At 40.5% G+C, this 17,244-nt stretch overlaps 1 protein-coding gene across 1 annotated transcript; it reads left to right on the top strand.

The window, feature by feature from the left end:
* Window positions 1-13,251: 13,251 nt before the first annotated feature.
* Window positions 13,252-16,968, top strand: LOC140728267 (secreted phosphoprotein 24-like). The gene is made up of 7 exons (XM_073046761.1): window positions 13,252-13,409; window positions 13,538-13,641; window positions 14,229-14,357; window positions 14,704-14,835; window positions 15,663-15,702; window positions 16,537-16,581; window positions 16,711-16,968. Exons 1-6 carry the CDS (start codon window positions 13,358-13,360, stop codon window positions 16,566-16,568), a joined length of 489 nt encoding a protein of 162 aa, XP_072902862.1. The 5' UTR covers window positions 13,252-13,357; the 3' UTR covers window positions 16,569-16,581; window positions 16,711-16,968.
* The last annotated feature ends 276 nt before the right edge of the window (window positions 16,969-17,244 follow it).

Genomic DNA, 17,244 nt, shown 5'->3' with positions numbered 1-17,244 from the left:
ACTGCTGATACCTTTTAGGAACAAAGCAGAAATAATTGGAGAAAGACATTATGACACAATTGTGGCATTGCAGCAGCGCATTTAGTGGAATTGCTGCTTCACAACTCCGGCCATCCAGTTTGATAGTGATATCTGAGTTTGTATGTTCTCCCTGAGACTGTGTGTGTGATTTCCTCAGATGCTCCAGTTTCTTCCCACATCCTAATGACATGCAGATGGCTAGATTAATTGGCCACTGTAAATTGCTCCCTCGTGTACAGATGAAGGGTAGAATCTTGGACAACGTGAATGCGGGGAGAATAAATTGTTAGATTGTTTAGGAACAAATGGGTGTTTTCATCCAGGAATTAAATGGGTGTTAGAAAGGGTTAATGATGTCTGTGTGGATTCACTGTGTGCATGCTCTTACACTGTTTCACTCTGATACCATAATGGCAATGGTTGTACGCACAATGTAAAAAAACACAAGGGAATGTTTTGCAGTTTTCTTCCTGCACATATCTGGCAGAATCCACAGTTGAACATCCTTGTCCCATGAGTCTCAAAGCCATCACCTGCAAGTATAAGACATGCTGGGCCTAGAAGGGTGACCCTTTCATTCTGTTGGCCTTCCTTCTGTTCCTGTTATCTTTTCCCTGAATACAGCAAAGTTCAAAGTTCATGGTGAAACTTATTATCAGAGTACATACATGTCACCACATACAACCCTGAGATTCTTTTCCTCTTTTCCTGCGGGCATACTTAGCAAATCTATAGAGTAGTAACTGTAAACAGTAATCATCAGGAACTATAATCTGTAAACAAACTGTGCAAATGCAGATATAAATAAATAGCAATAAATAACGAGTGTGAAATAACAATATAACGGAGTCTTTAAATGAGTTTAGTTATCTTCTCTCGCTCAAGAGAGGCAGTAACACTTCTTGAACTTGGTGCTGCGAGTCCTGAGGTATCAGAGTGAGTATCAGGCAGTAGTGAGAAAAGAGCATGGCCCGGGCGGTAAGGATCTGTGATGATGGATGCTGCTTTTCTATAGCAATGTTTCTTGTAGATTTGCTCAATGGTTGGGAGGGTTTTACCTGTGATGTACTGGACCAAATCCACTACCTTCTGTAGGATTTTCCACTCAAAGGGATTTGTGTTCCCATACAAGGTTGTAAGGCAGCGAGTCAGCACACTTTCCACCACACGTCTACAGAAGTTTAACAAGGTTTCCATGACATGCTGAATCTCTGCAGATTCATGATGAAATAGAGGTACTGCCGTGCTTTCTTCGCAATCATATTTATATGATGGGTCCAGGGCAGGTCCTCTGAGATAGTGGCACATAAGAATTTACTAACCTTCTCCACCGTTGATCCTACAATGATAATTGGCTCATGGACTTTGACAAGTGAAAAATCATAAAGTCACTAAGTCGTCACTTCATAGTTAGTGGACTTCTACTCCCAGCAATGACTGCTCTGGCCTCCGGTTGCTTGACTTTTTGTAGAGCAGCCCTGGTCAATCTTCTGCACTCTTTCCTCTAAGCAGAGGACCTCTGTCCTGGGTCTACTGCTGACACCAGCACCTTATCTTCTCTTTGCATACATCTGGGAGCTCGATCCCTCTTCATGAAAGAATCTCTGCTTGGCCCCATTGTATATAATGTGTCCGGTTGCAGTCAGTGTACAGTTATGAGCTGAGAACCTGCCAAACAGATGAGTCTACAATAATCTAAACTAAGGTAAATGGCTGCATAACATGAACAGGTCGAAATATGACTCTGTGTGCAAACTGTAACAATAATTTTTTATGGCCACTTTGCACAACTTTCCCATTGTTTGCAAGTTCCCCTGATTTTGTAAGAAAAAAATGTAGCCATACTCGGGAGCACAAAACTGGATGAAATCCAATTTCTAGCCTAAAGTGTTTACAAAGATACATACACCAATGAAACAATTGAGCATTATGTGAGTATGAAATGATTGAAAAGTATTAGGTTTTGAAATGGTGAAAAGCAGATACACCTATACAGAGGATCCCCGTAAACAAGCATGAACAGAAGATCCCAGTAAACATCCGTGTGTAGAGGACCTCAGTAAACATGCATGAGCAGACAATCCTGGAAAACATACTAATCTAGAGGATCACAATAAACATATGCATGTAGAGGATCTCAGACAACATTTGTGCAAGGGAGTGACCTTATCATTCAGTCTGACATACTCTAGGCATTGTATTCACGTTTCAGCAAGCATCTTGCACATTCCTTGTGGAATAACAAGGTCTGTGTTTGAAGATGAACCCTGCAAGCAGTAACCTGTTTTCTGGATTTATATGGGATTTCTATGTCTTCACTTGTTCATCCAATGAAAAATAGCAAATCAATTATCTGCAGACCAAAAGCAATTTATTTATTCCAGCTGCACGGAATAAGTTACCATATCTTATTGGAATGTTCACTTAAATACCCAATTTTCTTTCTTCTTCTCCTAGGTGGAAAGTTTCAACTTTTCACTTCATTCTAAATAGCACCCAGATGGGCCTCCCTTTACAATCAACATCCATATAACCTGAAAAATGTTGAAAACTAGTTAGTTTCGAGAACACCTGATCAATTCACAACAATTACTGTCATTGGAATCCCTGCCAGACCCTTCCAGTGAAAGGATTGGCAGATGTCAAATGCTGTTATTCTATTGAGTCCTTGAAGTCTCAAAGACTACAGAATAGAAAAAGAGCTAATGGTTATATTTAAAGGGGAGGTTGATAGGTTCTTGATTAGTAATGACATTAAGGATTATGGGGAGAAGGGGAATGGGGCTGAGAGAGAAAATAAATCAGCCATGATCAAATTGAAGAGCAAACTTGATGGGCTAAATGGCCTAATTCCACTCCTGTGTTTTATGGTCTTATGATCTTTCTTAGGGGAAAAAAAACTCCTGCACTTTGTGCATATGATGGATCTTGAACTGATCTTCCATGAATAATTGAAGCCCTTTCAAGGAAATCAATTAATTTTTCCAATGATAATATGATCAGAGTAGCAATGATCCAGATTTTGCACTGAAACTAATAAAGAAATTTACAATCCTTATTATCAGGGAGCATGCACAGCATCAATCTCTGCCAGATACTGCTAAATCTGGAGCTCTGGAAACTGAAATTCTCTAAAAGCAATATGTAACCACATCTCACTGATGTGGTAGTATGGTAGCATAGCTGTTGGCATTACAATTTTACAGAGCCAGTGATTTCCAGTTGGAGTTCAATACTCACCACTGTCCGTAAGGAGTTTGTGCATTCCCTCTGTGATCATGTGGATGTCCTCCAGGTGCTCCTGTTCTTCCCACATTCCAAAGGCATATGGTTCAGGTTAGCGAGTTGTGGGTATGGTGTGCTGGCGCCGGAAGAGTGTTGATACTTGAAGGCAACCCAGCAAAATGCTTGCTGATTTGATTTAATGCCAACAATGCATCTCACGGTATGTTTTGACGTACATGTTCCAAATAAAGCTAATCTTTATCTAGCATTGTGCACCTTCACATGTTCTACATTTTAGTTGAGTTTTGTTGAGAGTTGGGATGCTATGATAGGGTTTGTCCTGAATTATTATACAGCATAGGACTCAGTGATGTATGGCAGGTCCTAGGAATATCATTGAAATAAATGGGATGCCAGCAACTGAGTGAAGGATACTCGCTAGTATGCCTCAGATTCACTGCGTTCCCGAGCAAAGTATCGACCAGACAGAGAGTTTCAAACTGGCAGGCTTGAATGTCCAGGTATAATTGCAAAGGGATGGATGCTGCAAGGCTCCATGAAAATTATCCACCATTGTACGTGTACCAAAGAAGAACAAGCTAACATGCCTGAACGACTGGCATCCTGTTCCACTTACCTCAATAATAAGCAAATGCTTTGGGAGGCTGGTCAAGGATTACATCTGCAGCTTGCTTCCACCCAAGCTGGACCCCCTACAATTTGCCTGCTGACACAACCGATCAACAGAAGACGCAGTAACCACTGCTCTATATACCGTTCTTACACATCTGGAGAAGAAGGATGCTTATGTGAGAATGCTGTTCTTGGACTACAGTTCAGCATTCAACATAATTCCATCCAGGCTCAACAGGAAGCTCAGAGACTTTGTCCTTGACCCTGCCTTGTGCAGCTGGATCCTGGACTTCCTGTCAGATTACTGGCAGGTGGTAAGTCTGGGCTCCCTCACCTCCAACCCTCTGATTCTCCACATAGGAGCCCCTCAGGTTGTGTACTAAGTCCCTTCCTTTACTCCCTGTATACCTATGACTGCGTCACCACCCACAGCTCTAAACTGCTAATTAAATTTGATGATGACAGGACATTGATTGGCCTAATCTCAAAAAAAATGAGGAAGAAGTCATCTCTCTGACACAGTGGTTTCAAGAAAACAACCTCTCCCTCAATGTTGCAAAAACAAAGGAGCTGGTTGTGGATTACAGGAGGAATGGAGACAGGTTAATCTCTTTTGACATCAATGGATCTGGGGTTGAGAGGATAAACAGCTTTAAGTTCCGTGGCACCCACATCGCCAAGGACCTCACGTGGTCTGTACACACCAGCTGTCTGGTGAAAAAGGTACAGCAGCGCCTCTTTCACCTCAGACAGCTAAGGAAGTTTGGTATGGGCCTCCAATTTCTAAGAACTTTCAACAGGGGGACAATTGAGAGCATCCTGACTGGTTGCATCACTGCCTGGTATGGGAACTGAACTTCCCTCAATTGCAGGACTCTGCAGAGAGTGGTAAGGACAGCCCAGAGCATCTGTAGTTGTGAACTTCTTATGATTCAGGACATTTACAAGGATTGGTGTGCAAAAAGGGCACAAAGCATCTTTGAGGAACTGAGTCACCCCAGCCACAAATTGTTCCAGCTGTTACCATCTGGGAAACGGTACCGCAGCATTAAATCCAGAGCCAACAGGCTCCGGGACAGCTTCTTCCACCAGGCCATCAGACTGATTAAATCACACTGATTTGAGTGTATTCTATGTTACATTGACTGATCTATTTATCAAAATTATTATAAATTACTATGATGGCACATTGCACATTTAGACGAAGACCACACTTGGAGTACTGTGTCCAGTTCTGGTCGCCTCACTATAGGAAGAATATGGAAGCATTGGAAAGGGTACAGAGGAGATTTACCAGGATGCTGCCTGGTTTAGAGAATATGGATTATGATCAGAGATTAAGGAGCTAGGGCTTTACTCTTTGGAGAGAAGGAGGATGAGAGGAGACATGATAGAGGTATACAAGGTATTAAGAGGAATAGATAGAGTGGACAGCCAGCGCCTCTTTCCCAGGGCACCACTGCTCAATACAAGAGGACATGGCTTTAAGGTAAAGGGGGTTATTAGAGGAAGGTTTTTTACTCAGAGAGTGGTTAGTGCGTTGATGCACCATCAATAACTCTCCGAGACGTGAGGCGAGATATTGGCTTTTATTGACTGGAAGAAAGAACAAGCAGTAATTGACCACCATACTACATCCTGGAGACTGAGGGCCGGGCTCAGGCCTCAAATCGCCTTTATACCGGGGTCTGTGGGAGGAGCCACAGTCAGTGAGAGGAGCCACAGGAGCAGTCAGCAGGGGGGCGTGTCCAGACAGGTATATGTAGTTCACCACATTCGTGGAATGCACTGCCTGAGTCAGTGGTGGAGGCAGATACACTAGTGAAATTTAAGGGACTACTAGACAGGTGTATAGAGGAATTTAAGGTGGGGGGGGGTTATATGGGAGGCAGGGTTTAGGTGTCGGCACGACATTTTGGGCCAAAGGGCCTGTACTGTGCTGTACTATTCTATGTTCTATGTTCTGGGCGTAACAAAGATTTTTACTCCTCGTGTATGTGAAGGATGTAAGAAATAAAGTTAATTCAATTTTAAAAAAGGCAAGTTTATTCCATTCCTAACAATACACATTAATTGGATTAGATTTGTTAATACTGCATAAGCTATTTGCTTTAAAGTTGTAAATCAATTATAATTGATGATGTGCTGACATTAGCTAATAGGAATAATGTAATTGCGAGAGTTTCTTCATTATAAAGTAAGACGCTTAAAACTGAGGTAGGGAATCTCTGGAATTTATGGTGAAGGACAGGTCATCAGGTATATTTCAAGGGAAGACAAACAAATGTTTGAAAGACTGAGGGGAAGTGGCACAGAAAGGGAACTGAAATCACCATAGATCACTCATGGTCACATTGACTGGCAGGACCAGTTCCAAATCAGGGTGACATTTATTATCACTGACTTACTGTGTCAGGAAATTTGTTGTTTGATGGCTGTATATAAAATAATTAAATTAAATAAGTAGTGCAGAAATAATGAGGTAGTGTTTGTGGGTTGGTTCATTGTCCATTCAGAAATCTGATGGTGGAGGGGACGAAGCTGTTCCTGAATTGCTGAGTGTGTGTTTCTGGGTTCCTCTCTGAAGGCAGTAATGAGAAAAGAGCATGTCCTGTGTAGTGGGGCCCTTAGTAATGGATGACAGGCTTGAGGAGCTGAGTGGCCTACTCCTGTTTCCATATTCTTGTGTTCTTGTGAGTTGACATAAAAATATTGATCTGAATGATCTGTATGACATAATTACGGTCTTCCGTGAATAAAGAATGTTTTGAATAACTTAAAAGATTAAAATACCTTTATACATGCATCAGATTAAATGTGGCAGTAAACATTGAATTAGCTGAATTGAAGGATAAATTAGCTTTTAATTCTATCTTTCCTTCCATATCTTTAGTTCACAGTTTGCACACGATGCAGAGGTAATCAGAGCTCCCTGGTTTTGATCCTGAATAGCTTAGTGTGAATATTTTCAGCCTGACTTGTTGAAATGGGCACAGCCCATTGAAACATGCAGATCCACTGAAGGGTGCCATACAGGAACAGACACCCGATTTCAGCAAGGCCACGCAGAGACTATACCAGAAGCACTGTGGGCAGTGGCAGAATCGGGCAAGGAGAAGGTATTCTCTGGCAGTTGAATGGAAAATCTTGGCTGTCCTTATTTTGTCCTTGACAGTGTTATGATCCCAGCCCCCTCCTTTGTGAGAATCGCCAGAGCCCTAGTGAAGGGGGGTCAATGACCCAAGAGAAGAGAGAGATACGTGCGGTGTCCCACGTTTCACGGCGAGGCGAAGCTGGCGACTGTGGTCATTGTCTCGTGGAGACACCTTTGTGAATTGGGAACTGTACTACGTGTATACCCTCAGGGCAATGTGGGTGGAGAGATGGAGAGAGATTGCATCATCCCAACCTGATTGACATTTGAGACCCCGTGAGTTCAGATAAAAGAGGGGTTGTAAAGACGGCCCCCCAGACGCACCAGAAGTCACGCTGGAAATCCTGCGACAGCATTTAAGAGCAACTGCCGGCGGTGGGGTTTGTGTGCGTCTTTTCCTTTCCTGGGATTGGCGACCTCACCACGAAAGAACGGCTTAGCTACAGGGGAGGCCACAAGTGAGCGTCCATTCCCCAATGAGACTCCGACGAATCGAACTCCTAAAGGTTGGAAAAAACCCCGCCGGGTAACTGTTTCATTTAATCTCTATCTCTCTCTCTTTAACAAAGTGCACCAACGCGACACCACCAAAAGACGGCAGCCGGTGGAACTGCAGTGACCGCAAGAGACTTTCAGATATACAGTAGACAATATATACATTACCCCTAGACAACGATAGAGTTTATTTCTTATGGGTTATTACTATACCTGCACTTTAGATTGAGTATTGACGACTTATGGTATCTGAATGTTTGTATTAACCTTACTTTTGTGCCCCTTTATAAATAAAAACGTTTGAAAATGGTACCATCAGACTTCAGCAGACCTCTCTATCTTTGCTGGTAAGTGACCCAGTTACGGGATACGTAACAACAGTAATGTTTCCAAAGTTTCCATGTTTTAGGCTGCCATTCTGCAGAAAAGACAGATATTGACCATGCCATACAGTGGTGATAGGGATGTATATAGTGTGCCTGTCTTCATTAGATGGGGCATTGGCTGTGGGAGTAGGGACATCATGTTACAGTTGTATAAAATGTTGGTGAAACTGCAGGAAAAGATTCTCAAGGATGTTGCCTTGATCAGAGGGCTTTAATTATGGAGAAAGGCTGAAAAGGCTTTGTCTGCTTTCCCTGCAGTGAAGGAGTTTGAGAGGTGATCTTACAGTAGTTTATAAAATTATCAGGTAGATAGTGGGCATCTCTTTCCTATGGTAGTGGTATTTAAATCTAGAGGGTATGATATTAAAGCGACAGGGCACAGAAGAACATGGAATTAATGCAGGCAACCATATAAGCATGATAGTTGGGACTGAGGAAGTGGAACAAATGAGCCATTTCTTTTTCTATGCTTAGCAACTTTATGATTCAAGAATTTCTTAAGGCTAGTGCAGATGGATACCTGCAAGACAAGTGGCTGAAAGATTATACAGTGTGTGGAGGTGAGGTTATAAAGAGATCAGCACAATCACATTGAACGGTGAAGCAAATCTGAGGGGCTGACTGGTCCCAGTGTCCAGGGCTTGTTTAGAATTTCAGATTCAGATTTATTTGTCAAGTGTATTTCAAAACATACAGTGAAATGCATCATTTGCATTAACAACCAACACACCCAAGGATGTGCTAGGGACAGCCCACAAGTGTCACCACACATTCTGGCGCCAACAGATAAAGATAGACATTAGCCACAGACACAAACACATATGAAAAAACACACACATGCACGCACACACACACACATACGCACGCACGCACACACATACACAGATACACATGCATACATATGCGTACCTACAGACACACATACAAATGATAAAGGCAGCTACATAAACAAACACACACACTCACATACATGGAGATACACATGCACACACAAACATATACAGACATACATAATGCACACAGATGCGCACGCACACACATACATACAAACACACACAAATACACACACACAATCACATACGCAGAGGCAATGGGTCAGTTTCTTCATGACTACTATCAAACTTCACTGAACATTGCTCAGTTTCGCCATCGTGTGGAAAAACCAGGATCAACTTCATGTGGTGAAATACACATTTCTTGATATAGAAATTCTGATTCCCATAACATCTCAGTGACACAACAGACAATTCAGAATGTTATCCCTAAAAATAATTTTGGTTGGAGTAAACAAAAACAGCAAATCTGTGTGTAAACTTACATGCAAACATAATTATTTTGCTACCAAATGCTGCAGATGCTGGAAATCTGAAACAAAAAAATGAACAAATGGGAAAAACACTATTCTGGAAAGAGCCAAAAGGATGGGGAGCATCGGCTGAGGAATAATTGCACTTCAGGTTGAAATCTTTGCATCAGAAGAGGAAGGATGTAAAGACGTGGCAGGCTTTGGGGTATAGAAAAGAGGAAGAAGCAAAGATCTAGAGTAAATGTCTATCAAAAGGTAAAAAGACGAAGATTAATTGAAGTGAGGGATGCTTGTAGAAAGTTAAAGAGGTGACATTTTGGGACAAGGGAGGGTTAAATGGTCATCTCAACAATCTATTGTAAAACAGAAAATGTCGGCAGGTTAGGGAGCATGGGATAAACAGATAGAAAGAGAAAAAGTGAGAGCAGTAGGGGAAGAAATTGCTGAAATGTGAGAACATTTTAGAGCACCACAGTAACACAGGGGTTAGCTGAGTTGGAGTTGCAGTTCAGTTCTGATACTGTCTGTAAGAAGCTCGGACGTCTGTCCTGTGAGTGCATGGGTTTCCTCCGGGTGCTCTGGTTTCCTCCCATAGTCCAAAGACATACCGGTTAGCAGGTTAATTGGTCATTGTAAACTGTCCTGTGGTTATGCTAAGATTAAATAGATAGGCTGCTGGGTAATGCAGCTTGTTGGGCTGAAGGGCCTGTTCCACACCATATCTCTAAATAAAGAAGATTTCATTGGACCGAGCAGTGTTTGGCTTCTGAAGAAGCATAAGGCCCTCCGGTCAGATATAAGGAGAGGTGTGTAAAGTCATTATTTAAGGGGAAATGATTAACAGTGGAACACAGTATATTTCTAAGGAGCCCAAAATGTCAGGAATGATGTGGATAATTGATAGAAGATTGACAGGAGAATTGGAAAAGGAGGGAATAAATCTCTTCCATTTGCTTATCACCCGTCCTCATATGGATCCACCTATTGCTCGCTAGCTCCTGCTCCAGTCCTTCCCTTCACCTTTCCTCTCTACTCTTTCATTCCTGACAAAGTGTCCTGGCCTGAAACGTTGACTGTTCAGTTCCTTCCGCAGATACTGCCTGATACGTTAAGTTCCCATAGATCTTGTTTATTACTCTGGATTCAAGCATTTTCAGTTTCTTATATTGACAAGAAATCAGTTTCTCTGAATGCTTTGCTCATGGATTGGTTAGGAGGCAGAGGACCACTTCGGGCCCCCACCGCCCCCTCCCTTCCAATAATGTGAAAACAGCTTAGAGTGATGTAAGAAGATGCAACTGTTCATAAATGCTCAGCAAAAGGCACAAACAGCATTGATTAAACGATTAGATTATTTGCTTCCGGTTACCTCGGCCAAGTGTTGACCAACGTGTCTGGTTTATCTTCTCCTAAGTCTTCAAAATTCTTCTCTCTTGACCTTAAGCACCCCTTCCCTCATAACATCTTGCCCTCAGTTCCATCAGGGCCGAAAAGCAGGAAACCTCAAGTATGAAGTTCTCCACATCGGTCAACAAACCCCTAGTCCAAAACAAATCCCTGGTGTATTTCCTACGCATGTGGACTGAATGACCTCTCTTGTCAGGCATACGTTGCTGAGATCACTCTCAAAGGTTTCTTTTCATAACCTTCTCATATATCAGCTCCACTGAAAATGAATTAAAGGAAACTAATGACTAAATTCATCTCCAATCAATCAGCTGAAATGATGGAACCAGGGTGGCTTTAGCTAGCAAAATTGAGGTTATATTTAAAATGTAATTTGGGGTTTTATAAATCTGCTGTTTATTTGAGAACAGCAAACTGAAACAGAAAAACATCTTAATGTGCAAATCTAATTTGGATCTTAAGGTTAAGATTTTAACTGTTGTAAACCAGTTTTTTTTCTAAACCTTCTTAAAAATTCAAACTATGTGTGAATCAAGGGAAGTAAAAAAACGGTTGTGTTTCAGGAACTGTTGCAAATACTGTGGCTGGGTGGGAGATGTAGGCTAATGCTCTTTTGCCTTAACTTGCCACATTATGAGAACATGCTGAAAATGAATTACATATCTGCCTATAGAGAGAGAGATACCAAGCTTTGCAGGACCTAATTATAAATATTTTCCATGCATAAGTATAGTTACAGATTCCACAGGCTAGGGAGAGCTCGTTTCGCCCCGCTGGCATATATTGCCAGTTATGCTTCACACAGTCCTCCTCTCACCTCATTCCACTCAATATTCCCCACTAATTTTCCATCTCCGTCTCTGCTGCTGTTCTTATCCAGTACTTGTGGAGGGCTTACCACGTTCTTAACATTCTTTGAGTAAAAGAGATATTTCTGAACTACCTATTGAATTTGATAATGATAATCTTATATTAATTGGGCTTTGGTTTCACTCAAGTCTGGGAGCGTCTTCTCCACGCCCGCCATATTGTTACCTTGAAGACGTTAATCAGGCCACCGGGAGCCTCTCTTTTCTTGGGAAAAATAAATAGCCTGTTTGGTCTCCCCTGGTCAGAATATCTCCCCAGACCTAATGTCACCCTTGTGAACTTTCACTGGATCTTCTATGACAGTTTTATAACATAGAGACGCAAACAATTTGGAGTACACCAAGTGTGCACTAATCAAAGATCTACATGTCTAACTTACCTACTTTATAACATTATCCCATTAAAATAAACAGCAAGATGTTATTTACTATCTTTAATAACTTAATCTGACTTTTGGTCCATGATCTTACTTAGTCACTTATTTTCCTCATTTTCCTCTAATTTTCTGATGGAATTTACTTTGAACTTTGATATTCAACATGATCATAAGCGACTCATTTGCAGCTGTCAACATTTTAAGTGTGTTTCACATTTGTTTTACATCCTTTCAGGTCTAAAATCAAGTTTAACAATTTCAGATTATAATGTTACTATTTCCACATACGTTTCATCCAGTGCCATGATTTATTTCAAATCAAAAATCAAATCAAATCGAATCCAGTTTAATTATCATTCACGCCATACATAGATACAACTGAACAAGAGAGTGTTCCTTTGGGGCCAAGGTGCAAAACATTCAAAATAGCAAGCAAACATTCAAAATTAGCAAGTAATATAATTCAAAATAACAAGCAAAGAAGCAATGTCACATCCTTTTACACTTTCACGTTTTTAATCATTTATCCTCTGCTGCTTTCCACTTCGTAAGTGATGTGTTTGTTTCTTCGCCTATCCCTATTCTCATCCCACTCTTCACCCTCCATCTCCACTCTCCTTCCTCCTTATTGTAAGATCTATTTTTATCTCAAACTTTTCCCAGTTTTTGATGATTCATCAAAAAAATTAACTATGTTTCTTTCTGCACATTGGAACTGTCTGATATACTGAAGAACTTCCTGCATATTCTGTATTTCTTGTGTAATTTCCAAGCAATTTGAAACCTTCCTAGCAAATGCAACACCTCACAAAAAGACAACCTAAGCCGTTGACTTAAAAAAGACCCACCAATGCAAGAGATTTTGATGCAGAGATGCCTCAGCTTGGACATTGGGAGAGTGAGATTTTCTCTTGTGTAAATAGATGATTGGGCAGAGGAGTTTATGATTGCACTTTTGGCTTTCAACTAGCATTAAATTAAGCTTGCCCTTGCTATAAGTGGTCATTGTTCCAATAATTTCAAGTACTAATTGTAATAGATGAGAGTGGCATTGTATAGATACAGATATCAGAACCAATTCTGCTTACTAACACACACAAAATGCTGAAGGAACTCAGCAGGTCAGGCAGCATCTATGGAAAGGAATAAAGAGTTGACATTTCTGGCCAAGACCTTTCATCAGAACTCTGCTTACTTTTGTTCCCCTCTCAGGAATAAAGCCTGATCTCTCTCTTTTACCAGTGGATCTTAAAATGATGATGCTATTCGGAAGAAGCACTGCCCAGATCACAGCTCACTTGTCAGCAGATTTCTGTGCCCACGGTCAACAAGCTGAGCAAATATGAATCAGTGTTTGAATGTGGTGGAGGCACAGTATAAAAAGACCAAAGGCAGTGAGGTGAAGGCAGATCGAGAGAGAGAGAAAGAGAGAGAAGCAGCTCCTTCACACTGAGAACCAGCTGGCTGATCCCGCTCGAGGCAAAATGAAAACCTTCCTGCTCACCATCGCTGCCGTGCAGATCCTCCACTGCTCAGGTAGGTACTGGGGAGAGTGGTGATAATCCTGCTAATGAGCTCTAGTTGGCAACATTTCACATGTGTGCAAGAACAATTCACTGAGGTTTGTTGGAATGTCTTGTACAACTTTCTCTTTCTGTCTGCAGGACTGCCAAGCACCAAGAGAGCTCTGAGAGCGTCAGTTATAAAGCTGAATGAAATGACCGAGATCCCCAACCTCTGTGGTATCACTGGCAGAAGAGGAAAGAACGTAAGTTTGCTCTGTTTCCAGATTCTTCACAGGTGATGCTCTTTTAACAGTGTTACTAAGTGTAGGTAGACCCATCATTGGTAATTGGTTCATTATAGACACAAGTACAGTGAAGTGCTTCTACTTGAATGCCATGGAGACAAGTCATTCCATACATAAGTAAGATTATTCCAGTCATATTCACACAGGAGCTGTACATGATAGGCATGTAACTGGCCAATTTTTGTTCAGATGAAAACTGTGTCTATTATTTTGGAGATTTGAATTGGAACTAAGGTTCAGATTAGAAAATGGAAATTTCCAGAGATTGGGATTTGGGGTTTATTTCTGTCTTGGTTACCTCCAAATCCCATAATAGGATAACCTGTTTGTTAAATTCTTTTCATTAATAACTCCTGTGTTTCAAACATCTCCAGCTTAATGGTTAAAGAGGTGATTTAGTTATTGGACAAATTATATCTCATGCCTTTGCCATTGATGATTCTGAGTACCTCAGGGGAGACAGACCCTGAAAGTAAAGACCTATGTTCTGAGTTTTATCTGATCAGAAATGGTGACACATTAACTGTATGGTTTCCTATCATTAGGTCTACCGCACGGGGAAACTGTCATACAACGTGGATCTAATATTTTCAGTGAAAGAAACTGTCTGTTCCAAAAATTCCAGACTGGAATTTGATGATCGCAGATGTCACTTCCGTCCCAAAAAGACTGCGGTAAGACCTGATTTACATTATATCATCCAAACCACCATTTCTACTGAGGTGTATCACAAAAAGGCTATGAATGTTTGAATGATCAATAGAGGCATGAATACTGAGTCACTTGATGGAAAGGGCTAGTTATACTGCAGTTAATCATGGAATATGCCAGTGGTACTGACGTAAATCATAGAAATAGCTGTGAGTGGTGAATTATATCAAAGAAATTACTGCGGGCACTGAATTATTATCTTACCAAAGGGTCATTAGTATTGAGTTATTTCATAGCAATTGCCTATTAATTACATTGTGCAATAAAGAGCAACACGTAACAATAATTTCTCTTTTGCTATCTTCACAGGCAAAAGGAATCTGCAAAAGCAGTGTTGAATACTTTGCTGGCAAGGTTGTTGACATTGATGTGGAGTGTCGAGGTCTGAGGACAATTGATAGCAAAAGTCATTCATTAGAGTCGAGCGAAAACAGCATAGAGGTAAGTTCCTTGTCATACAGATCAGTTCAAGACAACACACACAAAATGCTGAAGGAACTCAGCAGGTCAGGCAGAATCTATGGAAATAAACAAACAGTTTTCGGTCGAGACCCATCTTGTGTTTTTGATACAGTTCAGTTTAGTGGGCCTTTGTGATCTGGATCAGGTTTATAACTTTGCTTACTTTACATGGAGAAAGCCGGGAAGCACTGGAGCAGACTCTGAGCTCTATTTTATTGTTTCATTGGATGCACAGATGTCAGGAAACATCAGAATTCTGTCATAACTTCCTTGTGCAAAGTGTGCTGTACATTAGACAGTAATGGACACAATGCTTCTCTGAAATATGGTTCTGTTCAAGTCAATAGAATGGAATTTCAGAAGCGTATTGCATGATGCCTACGTTACAAGACTGGGTGTTTAGAGTTTGCAAATGAGGTCCAATTGCAGCCAGAGCTAAGCAAACAATACCTCTCTATTGATGAAGGAATAAGACAACAGAGTTCATTGCGTGACTGGCTGTATTGCTATTGCTAGGATATCCAAATCCCGTGCCCTTTCTGAGCCAATTCAACTACAAGTGAATATTAAAGATGCAGTATTAGTGTCTCCTCATTTCTTCTTTTATTTTATGATAAACTTTATCAACTTTATTTGCTTTATGCATTTTCATGTAAGGGAATTAGCAGTGGTGTGTTTGCGTGACATGCAACCAAAAACAATAGTCAATAATTATCAGTTAGAAGTTTGACTTTTGAGGTAATACTTAAGCATTGAATTAAAGAACCTCATCTTACTAATCCTAATTATATTAATATTTTATATAGCTAAAAGCCTGGAGAGCACCTGTTCGAGAAGTCTATAAACGTAAGTACTGTTTGCCAGATTATTAATAATGCAGCATCAACACCTGGGCTTTACCAGCTGGATTACAATTTGTCACAACAATGATTCAGAATTAGTTCCCATGGAGTCATTAATAGGACCTTCAGCCCAAATCACCCATGTCAACCAAGTTGACTATCAGAGTTTGTCCTATTTGTCTACATTTTAGCCATATCTCTCGAAACCTCTGCTATCCATGTAACTGTTTAGATTCCATGCATGTTCCCACCATGAACATTAAGCTGACCTGTCTGTGATTCCCTGGACATGCCCCATTCCCCTTTTCAAACAAAGGCATTTATACTACTTGAGTCCTCCAGTACTCTGCAATTACTTGAACATTGCTGAGTACTGGAGAAATCCATTGCCAACCAAAAGATTTTCAATTCAGCCTAAACAACAGATATTTTATTATTTTGTAAATGTTAGGTCAAAATAAATTAATATCTTGGTTTCATAGGTATAGCTGCGTCCATTGACATCATCTACTAGATCATCATTGTTAGTTCTTTTGGGTGTAGAGCAGAATATAGGCTAATTAATTTCAGCAATCATGAGTTATCCATTGACTCCACAGTCTCACTCTATCTGGGACATATTGACTGAAGTGGTACTGTAGAATGTGTCATATTTAATAAGGACTTTCCATTTCACTTAGTCATTGAAGCAACATAGATATTTATAGAGTTAGCACATAAGCATATTTTCATTTAGTTATATGGTATCTGTTGCTTACAGATTATTATGATAGATTTCAAGTATTAAGAATATTCTCTGATACTTAGATTAAACAGGAAACCTAATATTTCATTACAGGTGTAAAACAAGTCAAACAAATCGTTGGTTGAAGAATCTTCAAATGTAAGTGTACACTGTTTTGTGTAAGACACTTCAATGATCTTGATCACCTTTATCAATAATAATAAAACTCTAAGTTCAGATGGAAATCATCTCATTAAAAATGACCATTCTGTGATTTCTTTATTCCAGGAGAACAAGAAGATTCAAAAGTCGAAAACCAAAAATGAATGAAATGCCTGAAAGATCAAGTGTAAACACAAGAAGACCTCATTCAGTTTAAATATTTAATCAATTATACAGTACATGTTCATATTTAGTGGGGGTTCTGGGGATTCCTGACTGTACATTTTGCTGTAACTGGAAGATTCCTTAGATTGTATATGTTCTGTCATTCAGTTTGTATTGTAATCCTGTATTCTGTGAATCAAATTAAAAGTATAAAGAAAATATTTACTCATCTTCCAACTGCCGTTTCTCAGTTCACACAAACCATCCATGCATACATTTGGGTGAAGTGTCCTCAGTCTATTGACAGCTGCTGGTAGGTTTGCTTGTTTAGGGCTTGTGTGGGTTGGGGTGGGTGGATGTAGGAGTATTTGGTGGAGAGGCATTGCAGTTTCCAATCATAAACACTCCTCACCTTCTCTCTTGTTCAAGATAAAGGTCTAAGAATAAACTGGGAAATTATAGGCCAGTGAGCCTGACGTCAGTCATGGGTAAATT

This window comes from Hemitrygon akajei, chromosome 5 (genome assembly GCF_048418815.1).
Source record: "Hemitrygon akajei chromosome 5, sHemAka1.3, whole genome shotgun sequence".
Classification (NCBI taxonomy): domain Eukaryota; kingdom Metazoa; phylum Chordata; class Chondrichthyes; order Myliobatiformes; family Dasyatidae; genus Hemitrygon; species Hemitrygon akajei.
The sequence above is the reverse complement of the archived record's forward strand: the minus strand, read 5'-3'. Positions and strand labels throughout refer to the sequence as shown.

Bases quoted from the DNA above. Each gene is read 5' to 3' on its own strand.
- LOC140728267 (XM_073046761.1), top strand. From the start codon at position 13,358: ATGAAAACCTTCCTGCTCACCATCGCTGCCGTGCAGATCCTCCACTGC. The intron at 14,836-15,662 runs GTAAGTTCCTTG...TATTTTATATAG, and splicing joins CGAGCGAAAACAGCATAGAG to CTAAAAGCCTGGAGAGCACC. The intron at 15,703-16,536 runs GTAAGTACTGTT...ATTTCATTACAG, and splicing joins TGTTCGAGAAGTCTATAAAC to GTGTAAAACAAGTCAAACAA.